At 40.5% G+C, this 16,806-nt stretch overlaps 1 protein-coding gene across 2 annotated transcripts in view; it reads right to left on the bottom strand.

The window, feature by feature from the left end:
* PAWR (pro-apoptotic WT1 regulator) overlaps positions 1-16,806 on the bottom strand; it is an 80,993-nt gene that overhangs the window by 18,942 nt on the left and 45,245 nt on the right. For both annotated transcript variants that reach the window (XM_068669109.1, XM_068669108.1), the window contains exon 4: positions 479-513. In XM_068669109.1, coding sequence (XP_068525210.1) covers positions 479-513 — 35 coding nt within the window. The remainder of the gene's footprint in view (positions 1-478; positions 514-16,806) is intronic.

Genomic DNA, 16,806 nt, shown 5'->3' with positions numbered 1-16,806 from the left:
TTGTGCCCATTGCCTCTTGGCCTGGCACTGGGCACCACTGAGAAGAGCCTGGCTCTGCCCCCTCTGCACCCTCCCTTCAGCGTGCATACAAACATTGATGAGACATCTCCAGGCCTTCTTTTCTCCATGCTGAAGAGGCCCAGCTCTCTCAGCCTTTCCTCATAATTGAGCTGCTCCAGTCCCTTCACCATCTTGGTGGCCCTGCGTAGGATTCTCTCCATTGTGTCCAAGTCTCTCTTGTACTTGGGAGTCCAGAACTGGGCAGAGCACTCCAGGTGTGGCCTCACCAGTGCCAAACAGACAACAAGAATCAGCTCCCTCAACCTGCTGGCAATACTTAGCCTAATGCAGCCCAGGCCACCACAAGACTCCTTTCAGCAAGGGCACACTGCTGGCTCTTGTTCAACTTGGTGTCCAAAGTTTGTATCTGGCAGAATTATGTATATGAATAAATGTGTTAAGTACAAAGATCTCATACCTTTTATATCTGCTTGAAACCATCCTGGAGGAGTCCTGAAAGAAACAGAAAGCAAAACATCATTATTAATATTTTTATTTTATTTGTATTTCCATAATACTTTACTACATCATAAAAAATGAATCCTGCAGTTAAGAGCAGGAGGTCCATGTTTCAAACAACTACTGAACAACTCAGTTTTGCACCTTTTGGCTGTCAGGAATAGACAGAATACCAGGATTACTGCCATCAAGCTACTGTTTCTGAACACAAGCCCAGAACCCTTAACGACAATTTCTCATTTATTCTTAAAATGTGATGCACTCGCATGTTCACAAAACGCAGTTTACTAAAACAGTATGCACCCTATCAAAAATACGCCTTCGCTATGACTACTAATACCTGCGCATTTTGATATCTGTTTATCAGCTATTTATTTTTTTCCAGAAGCAGAAGAGCAAAACTGCTCCAAATCTCCTGACAGCACTGCTATCCTTCCAGACTGCTCAAAAATGGAATCTGGCAAGCAGTACAGGGTTGAGACACAAATACTGCATATCAGCTAGGCCATTGTACCTGTCCACGGGTAAGCCCTTCACCACTCTAGTGCAGGTATTGTGACCTGGCTCACTTCAGATTCAGTCAGGCTAACCCAAGTGGTGTTCTCCTGGCATTTGCTGGTAAGCAAGTAGGCTAGAAGACTGTATATGGCTGTTTTGTGCACTCAAATATCAGGCAGTAACTTGTCAAGCTATGAGAAGTTAATTTTTAGATCATTGCTTTCTAAGTACCTGCAGAGGCTTAATGCATTCTGACTACAAACTCGAATACTCTGCCTCTCCTTTGAATGCTATTTGGAAAAGATCTTAACTGAAATAAAAACAGAACACATTTTAAACAAGAGTTCAACAGTGCAAGAACTCTGCATCTGGCCCTTCAAAGATACATACATGGGTTATTTGCAAATTTTAAGTATTTTCATTATTTTTCTAGTGCAAAGTCTTCCATTACTTTTTAGATTCCCACAAGTGCAGTAACAACAATAATAAAATAACCCATTATGCTTTTATTCTTGCTCTGTAAAGACGGAAATGGAAATAAAAATGCAGTGGGAGAAAGTGCTCATTTATTCTTTTACACAATACCTAAAAAAAAAAAAAGCACTGATGCATTATGACAACTAAGAAAAAAACCCTGAAACAATACATTTGCATTGATAACACTATGCTCGTAGTTTCAATAACGGCCTGATCACACAGAAAAGTTAAGACTTGTTTCACTTGGATAAAAGATGGCTCAGATTAGACAGTAAATCCACAAACATTTTTTAGGATGTTGTAAGAATGTGAACCAATTATTTTATTAGTCATAGACAAAACTCCCCCCCCAGCATCAGCAAGTACTAGGTAAAAAGTCAGAAAAGAATATTTAAGGAGTTAATGAAGTGAATAATTGCCTTTACTGGTTAAAAAAAAAAAATGTAACGGCAAAGCATCAAATTCTGTCTATTTATGATACTAATTACACAGAAAGGAAGAAATGAGTTTTTAAAACAAGATGCAAAAAATGTTTCCACCCACTGAAAATCCTATGAATTACACTGGCTTCGATGATCAGTTTATTGATGTCTCTGTAAGAGCTTAATGATGTCTCTGTAAGTAAGAGCTCTGTAAGTAAGAGTTTAGCTAGTTTATTTAACAATAAACTAGCTAAAATGAAGATAACAATAATTTATTTTATGATAGAAAATAAAGTGGTAAATAATTTGTATTACAGGAAAAAAAAAACTTGATCTTAAGGTGCATTTTAATTTATGAAACATTTTCAACTTCTACAATATATGCCACACTCTTCCTACTATAAGCAGAAAAACAATATTGAACAAAGTTGTTTAAGTCATGAGAATTAAGTATTTAAAGAAACACACAGAGTAGTGCAAAATTGCTGTTTTAACACAGATGATTTATCTATAACAGCATCTGAAAAGTAGCAACTTACAGCTGTGAAACAGCAACCTCATTCCACCTCTAAAATGGCAAGGAAATAATTTTAAACCATACCAATGTTATTTTTAAAGTTTAGGAAAGGTACATTATCTTTAAAGGACATGGCAGTAGGGTGAGGTCTGTGTGGACTGGAAGAAAGCAAATGGCATTTCTATCTTCAAGGGCAGGAGGTAAGATCCAGGGAACTACAGGCCAGGCTGCCTCTCCTCTGTCCCTAGGAAGGCAATGAAACAAACCCATCTGTTCAGGAAAGAAGGTGATTTGAAGCACTCAGCATGGATATACAAAGCGGAAATAAAACTGACTGACCTGACAGTCTTCTATGATGAGATGACAAGGGAAAAGCTCTGCAGGTAAGGGGAAAGCAGATGTTGTGTATCTTGATTTTTAGCAAGGCTTTCAACACCTTCCCCCATAACAAACGTACAGGCAAATTGATGGAATATGGACAGTAAGGTGCACCGAAAAATGACTGAACTGGGCTCAAGGGGTTGTGAAGAGCAGAAGCATGACATCCAGCTGGACACCAGCCACAGGCAGCATGCCCCAGAATTGATGCAGGGCCAGAGCCATTCAACACCTTCAGTAATGTCCTGGGTGATGGGACGAAGTGCCTCCTCAGCACATTCACAGACTGCACTAATACGGAGGGACTGGTTAATACATCAGATAGCTCTGCTGATATGCAGAGGGACACTGGCAGGATGGGGAAATAGATGTACAAAGACCTCATGAAGTTCAAAAAAGAGAAATGCAAAGTCCTGCACCTTGGGGAGGAATAATCCCAAGCATCAGTATGTGCTGTGGGACTGGTGGGCTTTGCAGAAGAGGACCCAGGGGTCCTGCTGGACACCAAGTAGCACACAAGCCAGCAGTCTGCCCAAAAAAGTCCAACAGGATCATGAGCTGTACCAGGACGAGTGTTGCCAGCAGGTCAATGGAGGTGATCCTTCGCCCCTGCTCAGCCCTGACGAGACCCCAGCAGGAATGCTGAGTCTGGTTCTGGGCCCCCCAGCACAACAAAGATGTAATGGAGTAAGTCTATCTCCATGAAGATCAGGGTTTGGAGCATCCAACATATGAGGAGAGGCTGAAAGTGAACATCCAGCTCGGAGAACAGGCCCAGGAGGAATCTTGTCCATGTGTATAAATAGCTAATGGGGTAAAAAAGAGAAGGTGGAGGCAGACTAAGCTGTGCCAGCAAAAGGACACAGTGAACACAAACTGAAATACAGAAAGCTCAAGCCTAAGAAAATCTCTTTCTACTGTCAGGTCAAGCACTGGAGCAGGATGTCTAGACAGGCTACGCAGTTTCTACCCGTGCAGATAATCAAAACCCAACTGGACACAGCCCCAAGCAATTTGCTCTAGCTGACCCTGTTTTGTGCACAGGGGCTGGACTTATAGACCTCCTGACATCCCTTCCAGCCTTAGTGATTCTGTGCTCCTATAGTCCATGCTACATCTCTATTGGTCTTTTAGCACAGATCGCAAGTGTTCTCTCAAAATCAGCCTCCTAACTGCCTCGTACTTCTGTGCTCCAGATCTTATCATGAAGCTTTCTCAGAATGTGCAAACTGGATTCCCTTTGGATAAAAGTAAAGCATGAAATGTGTTGTAAAAGTCTTCCAAACGCTCACAGGTATTCAGGCCACAAGGTCAGAAACACTGTCAGAGGAAAAATAAAAATCAAGCAGACTGAACACCTCAGCACTGGAAGTTTCACTGCAGATTTTCTTCTGCAATACTGCACTAACTTCCTACTGCAGGTGAAGTCTATGATCTTTTTACCCCCTGTACTCAGTGAACCTTGTCGCTCAACTTACTGGTCAAAAGATAACAAACATATTCATAAAATTACCTTTTTTGCAGCTATGCTGTGGAAAAGTTCTTGTTAATCATTTAAAATGTCCTGCACTGCTCATTCAAGATGCTTAAAGCAGTCCTCTAATATTGCCGCTAAAAATCGTCACCCCAGATTATGCTATACTTCCTCAAAGCAGTGACTCAGCCTTTTGGACCAAATGGGAACTTCAGGCTCTAAGCTTCCTCAACTTTCATTTTTTTAAACAGCTTCTTTTTAAGGAAAATGCTGAAGCCTCAACAGTATGGCTGTGCTCACTGGTGAACATATCGGGAAAAGCAAAAATTTTAAAAAGGGGAGAATTTGCAAAAAGGGGAGACACTGCAGTCCAGCAAAGCACATGTTTCCTTGTACAAAGAAATCCCTCGGCCTTGGTGCCTGTTCCCTACTCTAGACACCAAAAGGATGCAACGTATACATCTTATAACCACAAATTTATGAGACTTTTTCATCCAGTAAGTGCAAATACAGGCTGGTAAGCAATTTAAACACACAGACTTGCGCATGCACCTCCACAGAGGGCTTCTAGAAGTTTGCCTGTACTCTTCAGATATGCCAGTTATTCAGAAAGAGAAAGCTGGGAAAGCAAACAAATGCTCGGGAACAAAGTTCACAGCAAATATTCTCATTTGCTACAAACGACAGCTGGTAAAACTTTAAAAAAAAAAATCACAACAGAATACTAACTAGTCCTTTGTAACAGATGTTTCTATGGTAGGTTTTTTTGTTTTGTTTTTAGAAATACTATCAACAAAAAGTTAAAAATATACAGCAAATGATGTGTAAAAACAATTTCCTATCACCGATACTTTGATAACCAAGCTAATGTTGCAGACTTTGTAAATTGTGACTTGTTATTTTGGAATCTCCCGTGCAAATACAAACTGACCATTCTGTAAGGCGGCAATGCAAGCACCAGGGAAATCCATTTTTGGTCTCTGTTCTCACATTATGAAATTTATTTTTGTGTCTTATTTGCCCAAAGGTTGCTACAAAAACAAGTATATATGTAGCTATATTAAAATCAACATATGTGTCTGTTAAAAAAAATTAGTTTAAGCTTTCAAACTATTTAAAAACTCGTAAAATGACGCAAACATCTGTTACAACTTGTGACCTTCTCCAAAAATGGTGTAAGGAGCAAGAACAGGCTGGCAGGAAATAAGAGATGGGACAGGAAGAATATTTCTGTTCCACAAAAAAAAAATAAAAGCAGACCATTAGGCATGCATAAATATAGTAATTTGCAAATCTTGTTTTTGTTTTAAACTGAGTTTTCACCAGTGTTTAAAATCTACAATAATTACTACAGAAATGAATGATTTCTCAAAATAATTCCTTATGAGCAATAAAGAGATCAATTTATTTAAAAGTCTCTTAAAAAAAAAAAATTACTTTTCTTGCACATGATATCTGGCATCTTGTATTATCTTGTAACACCACGCTACCACTAATAATTTCTACAGTCAAGTAACCTTGCTCTCGCTCCATCTCAAGTGGGATTGCAAAGTCACTGCAGGCAGACAGAAGCCAGCACTGCTCCAGAAACCGGCCACGCTCCCTTCGCCCCATGCCTACAAACCCCCTGATCATGCTCCGTTTTCCTGGTGTCTATAGTCGTGTCTGCACTGCCACAAGTTAATGCACCGGTGGCGTGAAATCACAGAGAAAAAAGCACAGATTTGTCTCACTGCAGACGAGCTCCACCTGGCTCACCACACAGCCTAACACACACCTGCACAAGAAGAAGAAGGGGTGCGAGGGCACAAATGGCAGCCGAGACCACTCCATTAACAAAACCACTTACTGCCAATTTAACTTCTGGTAAACGAGGACGTAAGCAACTTTGCTAATTCCCCTCTCTCCTCCTGGCTCATCTTGGTATTTCATCCGACCAATGCACAGATTAGATGAACAGGCTGGTCATCGGGCTTTAAATAAATAGAGTTGTCCATGTTTATAAGTGTCTGACAAAGATTTCCAGATGTTAAGCCAACGCTACCATTACAAATCCGTTAGTTAAAATGTATTAACAAACATTGTTTTAAAACATCTACAAACCCTAGAAGTCAGCCAAACTATGAAAGTATTTCACTGGGATCCCCTGAAGACTACTTAAAAGTTTCACAAACAATTAAAGCTAATTGTCTGTATCAAAACAGGCTGCTGGGGCATGCTGGTGTAAATACTGGTATGTATAATAGGGGCAGTGTCTTAGAATTTGACAATACCGGTGTAAACTCACATTTTGACTACATAACAATATTGCTGCAACATGCAAGGTAAAATTTTGACTGAAAATGGGCCATCAAAACAACTTCAGTTTTCATATGCAATCCTAATACAGGTTTCCTTATGAAGTTTCCTAAATATTCCTCAAGATGGGAGCAGATGTGCACTTAGTCACATGGTCTGAACTTTTGGGTAGACCTGTGCGGTGTCAAGAGTTGGACTTGATGATCCTTAAGGGTCCCTTCCAACTCAGGATATTCTATGATTCTATGATACAACTTCACTGCCCAGAGGAAGGTTTTGTTTGTTTGTTTTTTATATATAAAAAGGATCAGATGGATTCTACTTCCACCCAGGCAATCAAGTTAACTCAAATCTCTGGCATGAATCACATCTTGATCAACTCTAATTGCTTTCTTCTCAGGTTCAGTACAATTTTTTATTGCCATTTCCTTGGAAACAGCAGTTACATACTTTCTGCAATGCAGCCTAAGTCTAATTCAGCTATTAGAAGTAAGATTACTTCTGAATGCTGGCTAACTAAAATGCAACCTGATGCTAATACAAGCCAGAAATAACTACAGATGCGAATAGCAGGAGGAAGGAACATGAGGTATACCACTTTTCCCTCCCATCCAAACTCCCCACAAAAAAGCACCTCACAGGCATGAAAGAGCCATGAGGGTACCACTTACTTTCCATTCCTGATTCTAAACCATTTGAAAATTTCTAGAAAAATTTTCCCTAGAATGTAACACCAATTTCACCCCAAATGTTAAAGCTCATTTTCACTGAAACCATTCCTTTTAGTAGCACTCCAAGGTACTTTTTAGAGGCTCAAGTTATATTACTGAACTACTTGCACCCCCTGTAGCTGTGCAATTTCTAGGTCTCTACTTAGGCAGAAGCCTTGTACATACAAAACCATCCCTGGCTTCCTCCCCTCCCGTTAGTCTCCTAGCTGCCAAGATTTTACATCTACTGCTCAGATTCATTACATTTTATTTTTTTTCTGGCGTGGATTTCCTAGAGCTGACCTTAAACACTTTACACACCCAGTAAATCTCTTTTATAAGCAGCCACTGTAAAAATGAGCTTTTATTTCTAAAACTGTTAAGAAAGCATGAAGTTATCACCACCTATTAATCAGTTACAAAATAAACTGAAACAGGAACCTGGTAAGATCAAACAAAAATAAAAGCTGACCTACTGTTCTGAAATAGCCTGGCATCGTATTTTAATCTTCCTTTGATTTGTACTCTGTCAAGCAGGAACCAACACATTTTAAAAGAGCTTTGTTTAATTTACATCCAACCGATCTTTTTAAAACATGCCATAGTGAATAGAATGGTACTAGAATTAATAAATCTTTGAGCAGGAAAAAGACATTCCAGTATTCTGGAAATTCAGATGCAATTGTCAGAACTGTTTTGATAATGAAGCACCCAAAGATTTAAACCCAGGTCAGCAATAAAGAACAATCTCTTCCCTGTGAGGCAGCTGGCGTAGACAACTGAGACCTAACAAAAATGTCAGAGGGGAGAAGAGGAATACAATTTCTTTATCTATGCTAAAGAGGGGAAATTTAAGGTTAATGTATCCTCTAGTCACCTATTTCTGAAATACTGTCTGATGGATTCAGGTAGGCATTCATAGAAGTGGAAAGGCAATGGCATTACAGATCTACATAAGCATAATGCTTTCTTTAGGAAGGATAGAAAATACAAGGCTAAGTTTTATAAGTAAATTGATCTATTAAAGCAACTGCCTTCAAACATCTTTATCTGCATTCAGTTCTTTTATACGTGTATGTAATTTCTTTTTTATATGTACCCATGTGCATATATCTACGTTACATGTTTAGATATACAAATACATCTAAACAACAGGAAGATATGTTGATATACATATGAAATAGTATCAAACAAGACCCAAAGAGAAGACACCACTTCTGAGGTAGTATGGTATTATACCATAACAATAAATTAGGCTAGCATCGTGAGCTAGCAGTTCCCTAGACACCTGCAATTTCCCAGACCCTTTCACCACAGCCCATATAAAACCCTTGCATCTCCGACATGTTCCAGTTCTTGTACTTCTTGACTATACAACACATTGGAGAGAAAAGCTATTCAATTTATTATTTTTTAAAAACAGACATCTTCTGCAAACATGCGGTTCCCTGTAATGTGTGTGTGGTTCTGGGCTGCAGATGAGCAATGTGCTAGGAGAACACGCTGCAGCTCACTTTGCCCGACAAAGCAGAGCCACAATTAAGTACTGCACATCCAACACGCCTGCGCACAAGTCTTGCTAACGTAGGTTTTGCTTTTCCAGAACTCAGGAGCAATGTGCAAAGCATGCCTCTTCCCAAGACCTGCCCAGATCCAGGGGCACCCTCGGGCTCTGGCTCCCGCCAGGTGACTCAAACATTCCCGCACACCCGGCTTGGGAAGCGCGGTTCAAGGATATTCAAGCGCCTTGGTGAAGAGCCAGCCAGACTGCAGCGTGGGCAGCAACGCTCACAGCTGCTGCATGCACACTTACTCTGTCCCAGCTACCAAAATGTTTGTGCACCATGCTCCCCAAAGCAGTCTGGAGCACACGCATCGCCTGTCCCAAATCACTTTGCTGGGTCAAACGTGGCTAATCCAACTATCAGTCAGCTGTCCAACTGTGAAGGAAAAAAAAAAATAATCCAGTATATTGGTATACCAATTATTCAACTGCGGCACAACATGGAGGTCAGACTATCACATCACGCTACTAGAATTTTCATTTTTTCATTATTATTTTTAATCTTACATAGCTCCACAGTTATGAAGGCACAAATGTCTTCTATTAAACTCACTGTAACACATGGGTCATGGTGGTTCTGTGCCTGGAAAACATGAACTAAATTTAATGCCTAACTTTCTGGGCTACTTCTTGGTAGATAAGATTTACAAACATAGTTGCATTTTTATACAAACAAATGGAGGATTTTAAAGTTTATTAGTTCTTACAGTTCACCCGTATCTCTTCATCAGCTTTAAACCAGATGTTAATTTCACAGACTGAGAAAGAGGTTACGGTTGGAAGGCACGTTGTGTTTATATTGCATACACTTACATGGAAGTATTTTTATGTGGCACCTTTTTCTGTGCAGTTGCAGCATATTGCTTTTGTGTTGATTGGCAGTTATGTGACTTAAGTAACACTATGTGATGTCTTCACTATGTCCGGGAAGTTTCAAAATTATTACACATAATTTGTAAAGCAGAATAAACAAAATTGTTAATTACAGATTTGCTCAGACAAAGGAGACACCGGGGAAAGAGAAAATGAAAGAAATACAGTGAAATTTTATTTACGGCAAGTGATCAGCCTGTACAGTCAGGTAACCCCCAAAGGAGCAAAGGGAAAAAACAGATTGTAAAAAACAGATTTCAGTAAGGGAAAAGTTAATTTTCCATAGTTCTGAATACAAGTGAGCTTTAAAATTACTTTTTACAGCCTTAACTACAGCCTTTAATTAATATATAATTAACAGGGACTTCAAACAAGAAGTAACACAGACATGCTACAACACCTGGGTGCAAGTGATAGGGATTACCATTGTGAAGCTGAAAGAATTATGAGTCATCTCCCTGCTTACACACAGCCAGGAAGCCTCTGAGAAACTCTGGAAGAAAGTCTAGGGAATCCAATCAGATGTCTAACAAGGCAGTAAGGACCCTCAGCTCCTACCCAAGAAGCAATGTATGGAGGGCATTAAGTGAGGGGAAAAAATTAAAGACACCTGCAGGTAATCAAGCAACTCCTAGGGATGTCAAGTACAATCAAGCAGAAAACAGCTTAACAAATAAGGAAGCCATAAACACTTGAATGCATGCGTAGAGTTTTTTCTTTAATTGTTTTTCTTCATTTCTCTACCCAAGCAATGTTCAACCTCAAAGAGACAGAAGAGCACAGAACATGCAGTTAGGCACTCCAACAGAGAACATGACAAGGAGAGCTGCTTAAAGCAGGCCAACAGCACCTGAAGTGACTCACTGATGGAGCAGGGCTGGAAACGTTATCAGAAAGATAGTGATTATAAACAGTGTACACCTTTATGGATCAGCACTGCACAGCAGTAAACTGAAGATGTGGGTTTCAAAACAAAATAGGAGCTTGGAAATACTAGAACAAAGCTCCCAAATGCAGCACATCGGCCATTCATTTAAAAAAAAAAAAAAAAGAGAGAGAGGATTAATACTGCTGCCAAATACCTGAAGACCTCCAGCACATAAGGAAAAGGCACAGGTATCACACACATTACTCATCGCTGAAATGAGAACATTTTTTAAAAGAGAGAATTCAAATAGGCATAAACCTTTACAGCTCAGAGAAATTAAGAAAGTAGTGTCAGGACCTCAAGTCACAGAAGAGCTGAATTGTGCTATGAAACCCACAGTAGAGATGACAACAGTGAAAATAGAAGCATAATTTGCTGGAGTGGTTTACAGCAGCTATAAAATCCTGCATGGAACTAGGTGCATCTCCACTTTACCATATACTAGTCTCTGTCCAGAGGCACAAAAAGACAAAATACAAGTTCCCGAAGTTCTCTTTGATGGGATTCATCTCACACTTAACAAGCATTATAACTTCTTCCACCTATCTGTGGGTGTTGAGTTATGGGTTGACTTGTCTATGCAGTGGCTTGCACACCATGTACTATAAACATAACTTGTCACAAACCCAACTTCTCCAGTGGAGCCATACCCATCTGTGCTGTTTATTGGTGGTGGCAGTTTTTAACCCCTGCAGTTAAAAGCAGCTGAAAATAATGCAAGGGCTGAGTGGCAGCCCACAGGAGTGTTTTCACAGCATGAAACCAAGGTCTGTGTTGCACACCCCCGAGGTGTGGATGAAGGGCACACAGCTTTTTTTGGGAATGCAGAGGCGAGTAAGGTTCTAGTAGCACTACACAGGCAACCAAACCCCATGCTGCAACGTTCATACTGGCTGCAAGGGCTGGTTCCTGGTGCATTAGTCCTCAAACAGTCCCTGGGTACAACACAGGACAGCATTAGGTTGCAAAAACCAGCACCATGCCAGAAAGTCTTGCTAATCATTAAGCCACTATCAGCAGTGCAGGAGCTGAGCTGACGCCCAGGCCTTGTGCTTTCTAGCAGCATAAACGCAGCCAGACTGGCTCCACCAAACAACTCTGGATCCTGGAGTCCTCCTCCCTCCCAGGCTGTCACGTTATTTACACTGGACGACGGTCACTGTGAGAAGGGGACCTCTACCCCATCCTCAGCCCTCCGGGGAACTGGACTAGGTAGAACCTGAATGCACAAGCCCAGACGAGCCACTACCACTGCCATCCTCTGTAACTTACTAGGAATACCTGCAGGTGCGATCCACCTCACAAAAATGTTTGACTAGTATTGCTACACCTATTTCTGTAGAGCTGCATACATTTTTGCTCATCTTTCTGCAATACTAAGTAACTTTTTTCCCCCTCCCCTCTGCACAAGGGCATTCAGCAGGATCCCTTTGGTCCACATAGGGTCTTACAGAAGTGTCCTCCCCCCTGTGCCCACACCCCAAGCAGTGATGTATTACTGTATCTTACAGAAGCTTTTGCCATCAGTCACACTGGTCATTTATTTGCACAAGCAGATATGGCAGAAGTCCAACAAACTTGTATCTACCAGAGGGCTCTTCGTCCCACAGAGACTTCAACTACAGTGTGTTCCATGGGGTCACCTTTTTTTATTCAACGACTCTTAAGACTGGGAGGAGATACCCACTTAGACATCATCATCTCTGACAGCTGAGCAGAATTTCTACATGGACTCCTCTGGGAATAAAAGAAGCTTTCCAAACCAGCGTTCAATTATCTGAGTTAAAAGTGGTGCCAGTCCAAAAAAGCACGCATGTGGGAAAATGAATTCCTTGACATGAGGCCCCAGCTGACTGCTCAAAAGCATTAGCTGAGAAATTGAGAAACTGCTTCCTATTCCTTCTGGCCGTATAAAGGCTAATGTGCAAGCTTATGCAATTTTGGAGTATAACTTCATGAAGCGAACAGTGAAAGAAACAAACAGAGCAACCACAGAACAAAAACCTGCTCAAAACAGGCTGAGTATATGGCAGCAACATCTGGAGATAAGAAAATAGGAAAGGAAAAGCAAACAAAGCAAAAAAAATCTTAATGGAGAGATCACAGCACAACTTAACAGAAGCTACAAGAAAGAAATCATAATGTACACACTCTGCACAAGGATTTAGGAAGTGCCTGAAACCCCTGCCACTGCCAGGCACCATTGAGAACCCGAAGCAGCAGCCAGGAGCCTCCGCTCAGGCTTAGTTCAGCTTCGGTGTTCATGCAGGTCCTGCAACGAACCGCTGTGGGTGTGCACATAGGAACTAATACTCAACTAGAAAAGACTTCATGGGTATGTTTGACTTAATTTACCGGGAGTGAAATGCGTTCCTAAAATGAGATTTGAAGTTGGAATGGCTCCTTCACTAAATTAAATGCTCCTGATGTGGCTGTGTAAAGCATTCCTCACCAGCAGCAGTGTCTGGTAGCACACGTGTGATAGAGTTGAACCAGACTTGCTGAGCTTGTGCAGATCCTTTGGGGAATACAAAACTTACCGAATGCACATGGCTCAGCACCACACACACACAGGCTGCTCACATGAGAGGACAGGAGGAAGATTTTGGCAAATAAACCTGTGCTGCCGCAGCCATGAAGATTATGCAGCCCATTCAACAAGGAATTCCACTGTTTTGAAACTGCCTTTCTACAAAAGCGACAATAACAACACGCACACAATTTAATTAAATTAGTTAATTATACCAGACAAGACCACCATGCAACATTATCACTCCTAAACCCAGAGAGGTGAGCTGGTGGCTTAATGAAGAAGTTACTATGTTCGTTTTTTTGTTCCATTGCACAGTCTCCAACACTACAGACAAAACGCATTACAAAACAATTATTAAGAGTGCAAAGTCAACCAGTTCAGAAAGCACCAGAATGTCAATGACTTAGGCATCTTTTATTCAAATTGTTACAGCTACATGCTTGATGCTGATTCTCACGGCGTCATCCCATGACACACTTTTGCACAAGACCTCTGACACACCACACAAAGCACCGTACTCTGTGAGTACTGTCCAGGGTTTGCATTTGTTGCATTTTCAAGTAGCAGCCACCATGCTGTATTTACTGCAGTTGGTGTACTCAAACTGCTCTGGTACATGCCTGTATTACTGTAGACTGCTTGCGTGATGGATCAATCATACAGGATCGTGGAAAGATGGAATTCCTGGGTTTGTATTTTCCTTAGAGAGATCAAAGGAATAATTTGGGTGTCCCAAGTCATGCCAAGAATCTCAGTTAAACATGGGAAGTACCTGGTTTGTGTCCGGAACCGTGCAGAGCAGCAAATCCCCTGTGCCCAGTGTCACTTTAAAATCACTGCACATGGAAAACCTACTTTAGATGTAAGTGCATTAAATAAATAAGTGATGCTTCAATGTTTAAACACTGGATTTCAGTACTTTTTAATCCATCCTATGGGAATACTTTGGACATACAATAAAATTTCCTCTTGAGTCTTTCTATTGCATTCACTGTTATTGTCTAAGTGCTCTGTGAATACTAATTGTTTTTTCACCATCCCTGTCAGACAGATCATGTCGTTAATCTGCAAAGAGAAAACCCAACATTATATGGTAATTTAATTGTCAAATATCAGTCCTACAATCTGATTTTGCAGAATTACACGCAACTTCATACACTCAAATACAGCCTCTCCTAATTTACATATTTTTGTATTTTAAACACGTATTATTTATTTTATTTTTTTTTTTTTTTTAAGTATACCAGTATTATGATCATGTTATTATGTAAAATAACACTTGGCCTAACATCTGAACAAATATAGCATAAAAAATAAAAGCACGTCTTAATAAATTGGGGCACTCCCTGTAGCATAACTGAACAGCCTCAGTGAAAAGTAACACCATAAAAATATAGATATAAAAGGTAATAATTACTCTTAAATGCAGGCACCCAGTTCTCCTTTGCAAGAACTATGTGAAACCTAGATAGAAAGCACTGAAAAGCTGTGGTCAGGTACTAATAGATATAAACATCATTACTACATCAGATAATAGCTATTGCAAAGCGATGCTGTATGTCATTACACTGTTGTGCAAAATAAAAAGCCAGTAAACGCAAAATAGACAGGTATAAACTGCAATAATGCAAGTTAAGAGGCTTATTTGGCAGCATATCCTTGGCATAAGATTCAAGCAGAAAACTCTTGGGATGCTTGTGCCAAGCAGGTTTTCAGCTGTTTCCTAATGGAGATGCACGTAATACTTCAGTTCGCTGCATTCCTCGTGGCTTTTCACACAGCTTAGAAGCCACCAGAGACTTTCATTCCCTAACTTGATTTTATTTATTGCTTTCAGCATAGCTTGTAAGGTGCCTCTATGAAACATTTACAGCTTTGTAACGCTGGCGTGCACAGCTGCTTCTGAGAATTTCAACGTGCTGGGCCACATCTGAGGCAAAAGACAGTACTTAAGCAAATACAACTGCCACAGAGTGCTTCTGTGGGAACCCCCTTGGGTTGCATTTCTTTTAGGAATCACCTGCAATGCTTTAGAGAAATGTTAAGCCTACTTAGAACAAAAAGTTAAAAAAAGATCATACATGTTTTTCCTTCAATTTACATGTTCATGTATGGCTTATGACTAAATATGCCAGTCATAACTGTGTGGTCTCACTAATAAATCAAGTTTAGGGGATTTCGCCAGCCCTCTGACCTATTTGCTGCTGAAGTTGACTATGATGAACCCAATCAGCTGTGGCGTAATTTTGCAGTTTTATCATTAGGTGAATGCTGACCAAGTACAAATTGCATTCTATGTAGAACCAACTTCTTGTAGAGAACAAAAATTTCATCCTATCCTCATCTCCAATCAGAAAGATTCTTCTCAAGGTATCAGGTAGTTTCTACATGAAACAGAATGATAACCCAAACACAAGCTAATCACTTGCAAAGAACAAAAATCTGAGTTACTGAGAGGAGTGACAGCAACCCAAGATGTGGCAATACTGCAGTGTATGCGGGTCTGCATTATGGGTTGAAAACTAAAGCAACTTTGCAACTTCTCCCTGAGTTGTCTTGGATTAACAGCTCTGCAGGAACACAGCACTAGGGTCAAGCTTTAGCCTGTCTAACATTGCACAGAAATTGAATTTATTTTAGGAATCTGATTTAACAGTGCATCAATAACCACAGGGTTCAGTCCTATAAATTACATGAAATCTTTTGCCTAGCAGATCTCTTTAGTGTTGTTGACTGTGCTCCTGTGGATGTTTAACTGTCTCAAATATGTCTTACAGATGTTGAATCTTCCATAAAATCATTTCTTAAGAGTGAACATCCTGAAATTTCTTGAGTTTCTTGTTGCTACACAATGTAAGAGCAATACGGGAACTCCAAGAAATGCCCATTACAATAGTACACACAAAAACAAACTTATGGTTGGAACAAGACGACTGTAATCTCTAAGTAGAGCCCAAGGGCCTTGAGAAAGTTCCTGGGCTCCGCAGCAGTGCTCAATATGTGATCAGGTACAGCAAAAGAGCAGGTGTGGCTTAACAAAAAGCATGAGTCACATTTCCCACTGGAGTCCCAGACTTCAGAACTTCTGAGAAGCAGAATTCCCCTACCAGCTGCATGCCAGGAATACAAACCCAAAAGCAGGTGTCTACCAGATGACTGTGGAGACTCCTGTCAGTCGCTCCTGACACAAAGGTGCCTGTGCCAGTTATCAGCTGTGGCTCCTTAACTAGGTATTAAGAAATTAACCGGACAACTTGTGCTACTGTGTGACAGTAATGAAGAGCAACAGTCCCATTTTACGGCAGGATGTTCTAAAACATTCTGACTTTTGTAGATCATTACCTTTCACTTGAAGGATTCGGAGTATTCATTTCACAGAGGTTGAACCTCATTAGCTAACTGACTTGGAGTATCCCTTTTTCATGCTTGAATACACGAAAATTGATATCTCATGCTATCGCTAATGTGATACCTACTTCCAACTCCTTTAGAACCAAAACATTCTGACACGCTTGGCCCAAGTCTGCTAGGGAGAGGAAAGGATTCAGCCCATCTGATTTTAGATGTCTACATCTGATCTAGTCAGACTCCTTTTGTCATCACCGGAGAGAAAAA

Source organism: Anas acuta, chromosome 1 (assembly GCF_963932015.1).
Source record: "Anas acuta chromosome 1, bAnaAcu1.1, whole genome shotgun sequence".
NCBI lineage: Eukaryota > Metazoa > Chordata > Aves > Anseriformes > Anatidae > Anas > Anas acuta.
This window is presented reverse-complemented; position numbering and strand designations above follow the sequence as displayed.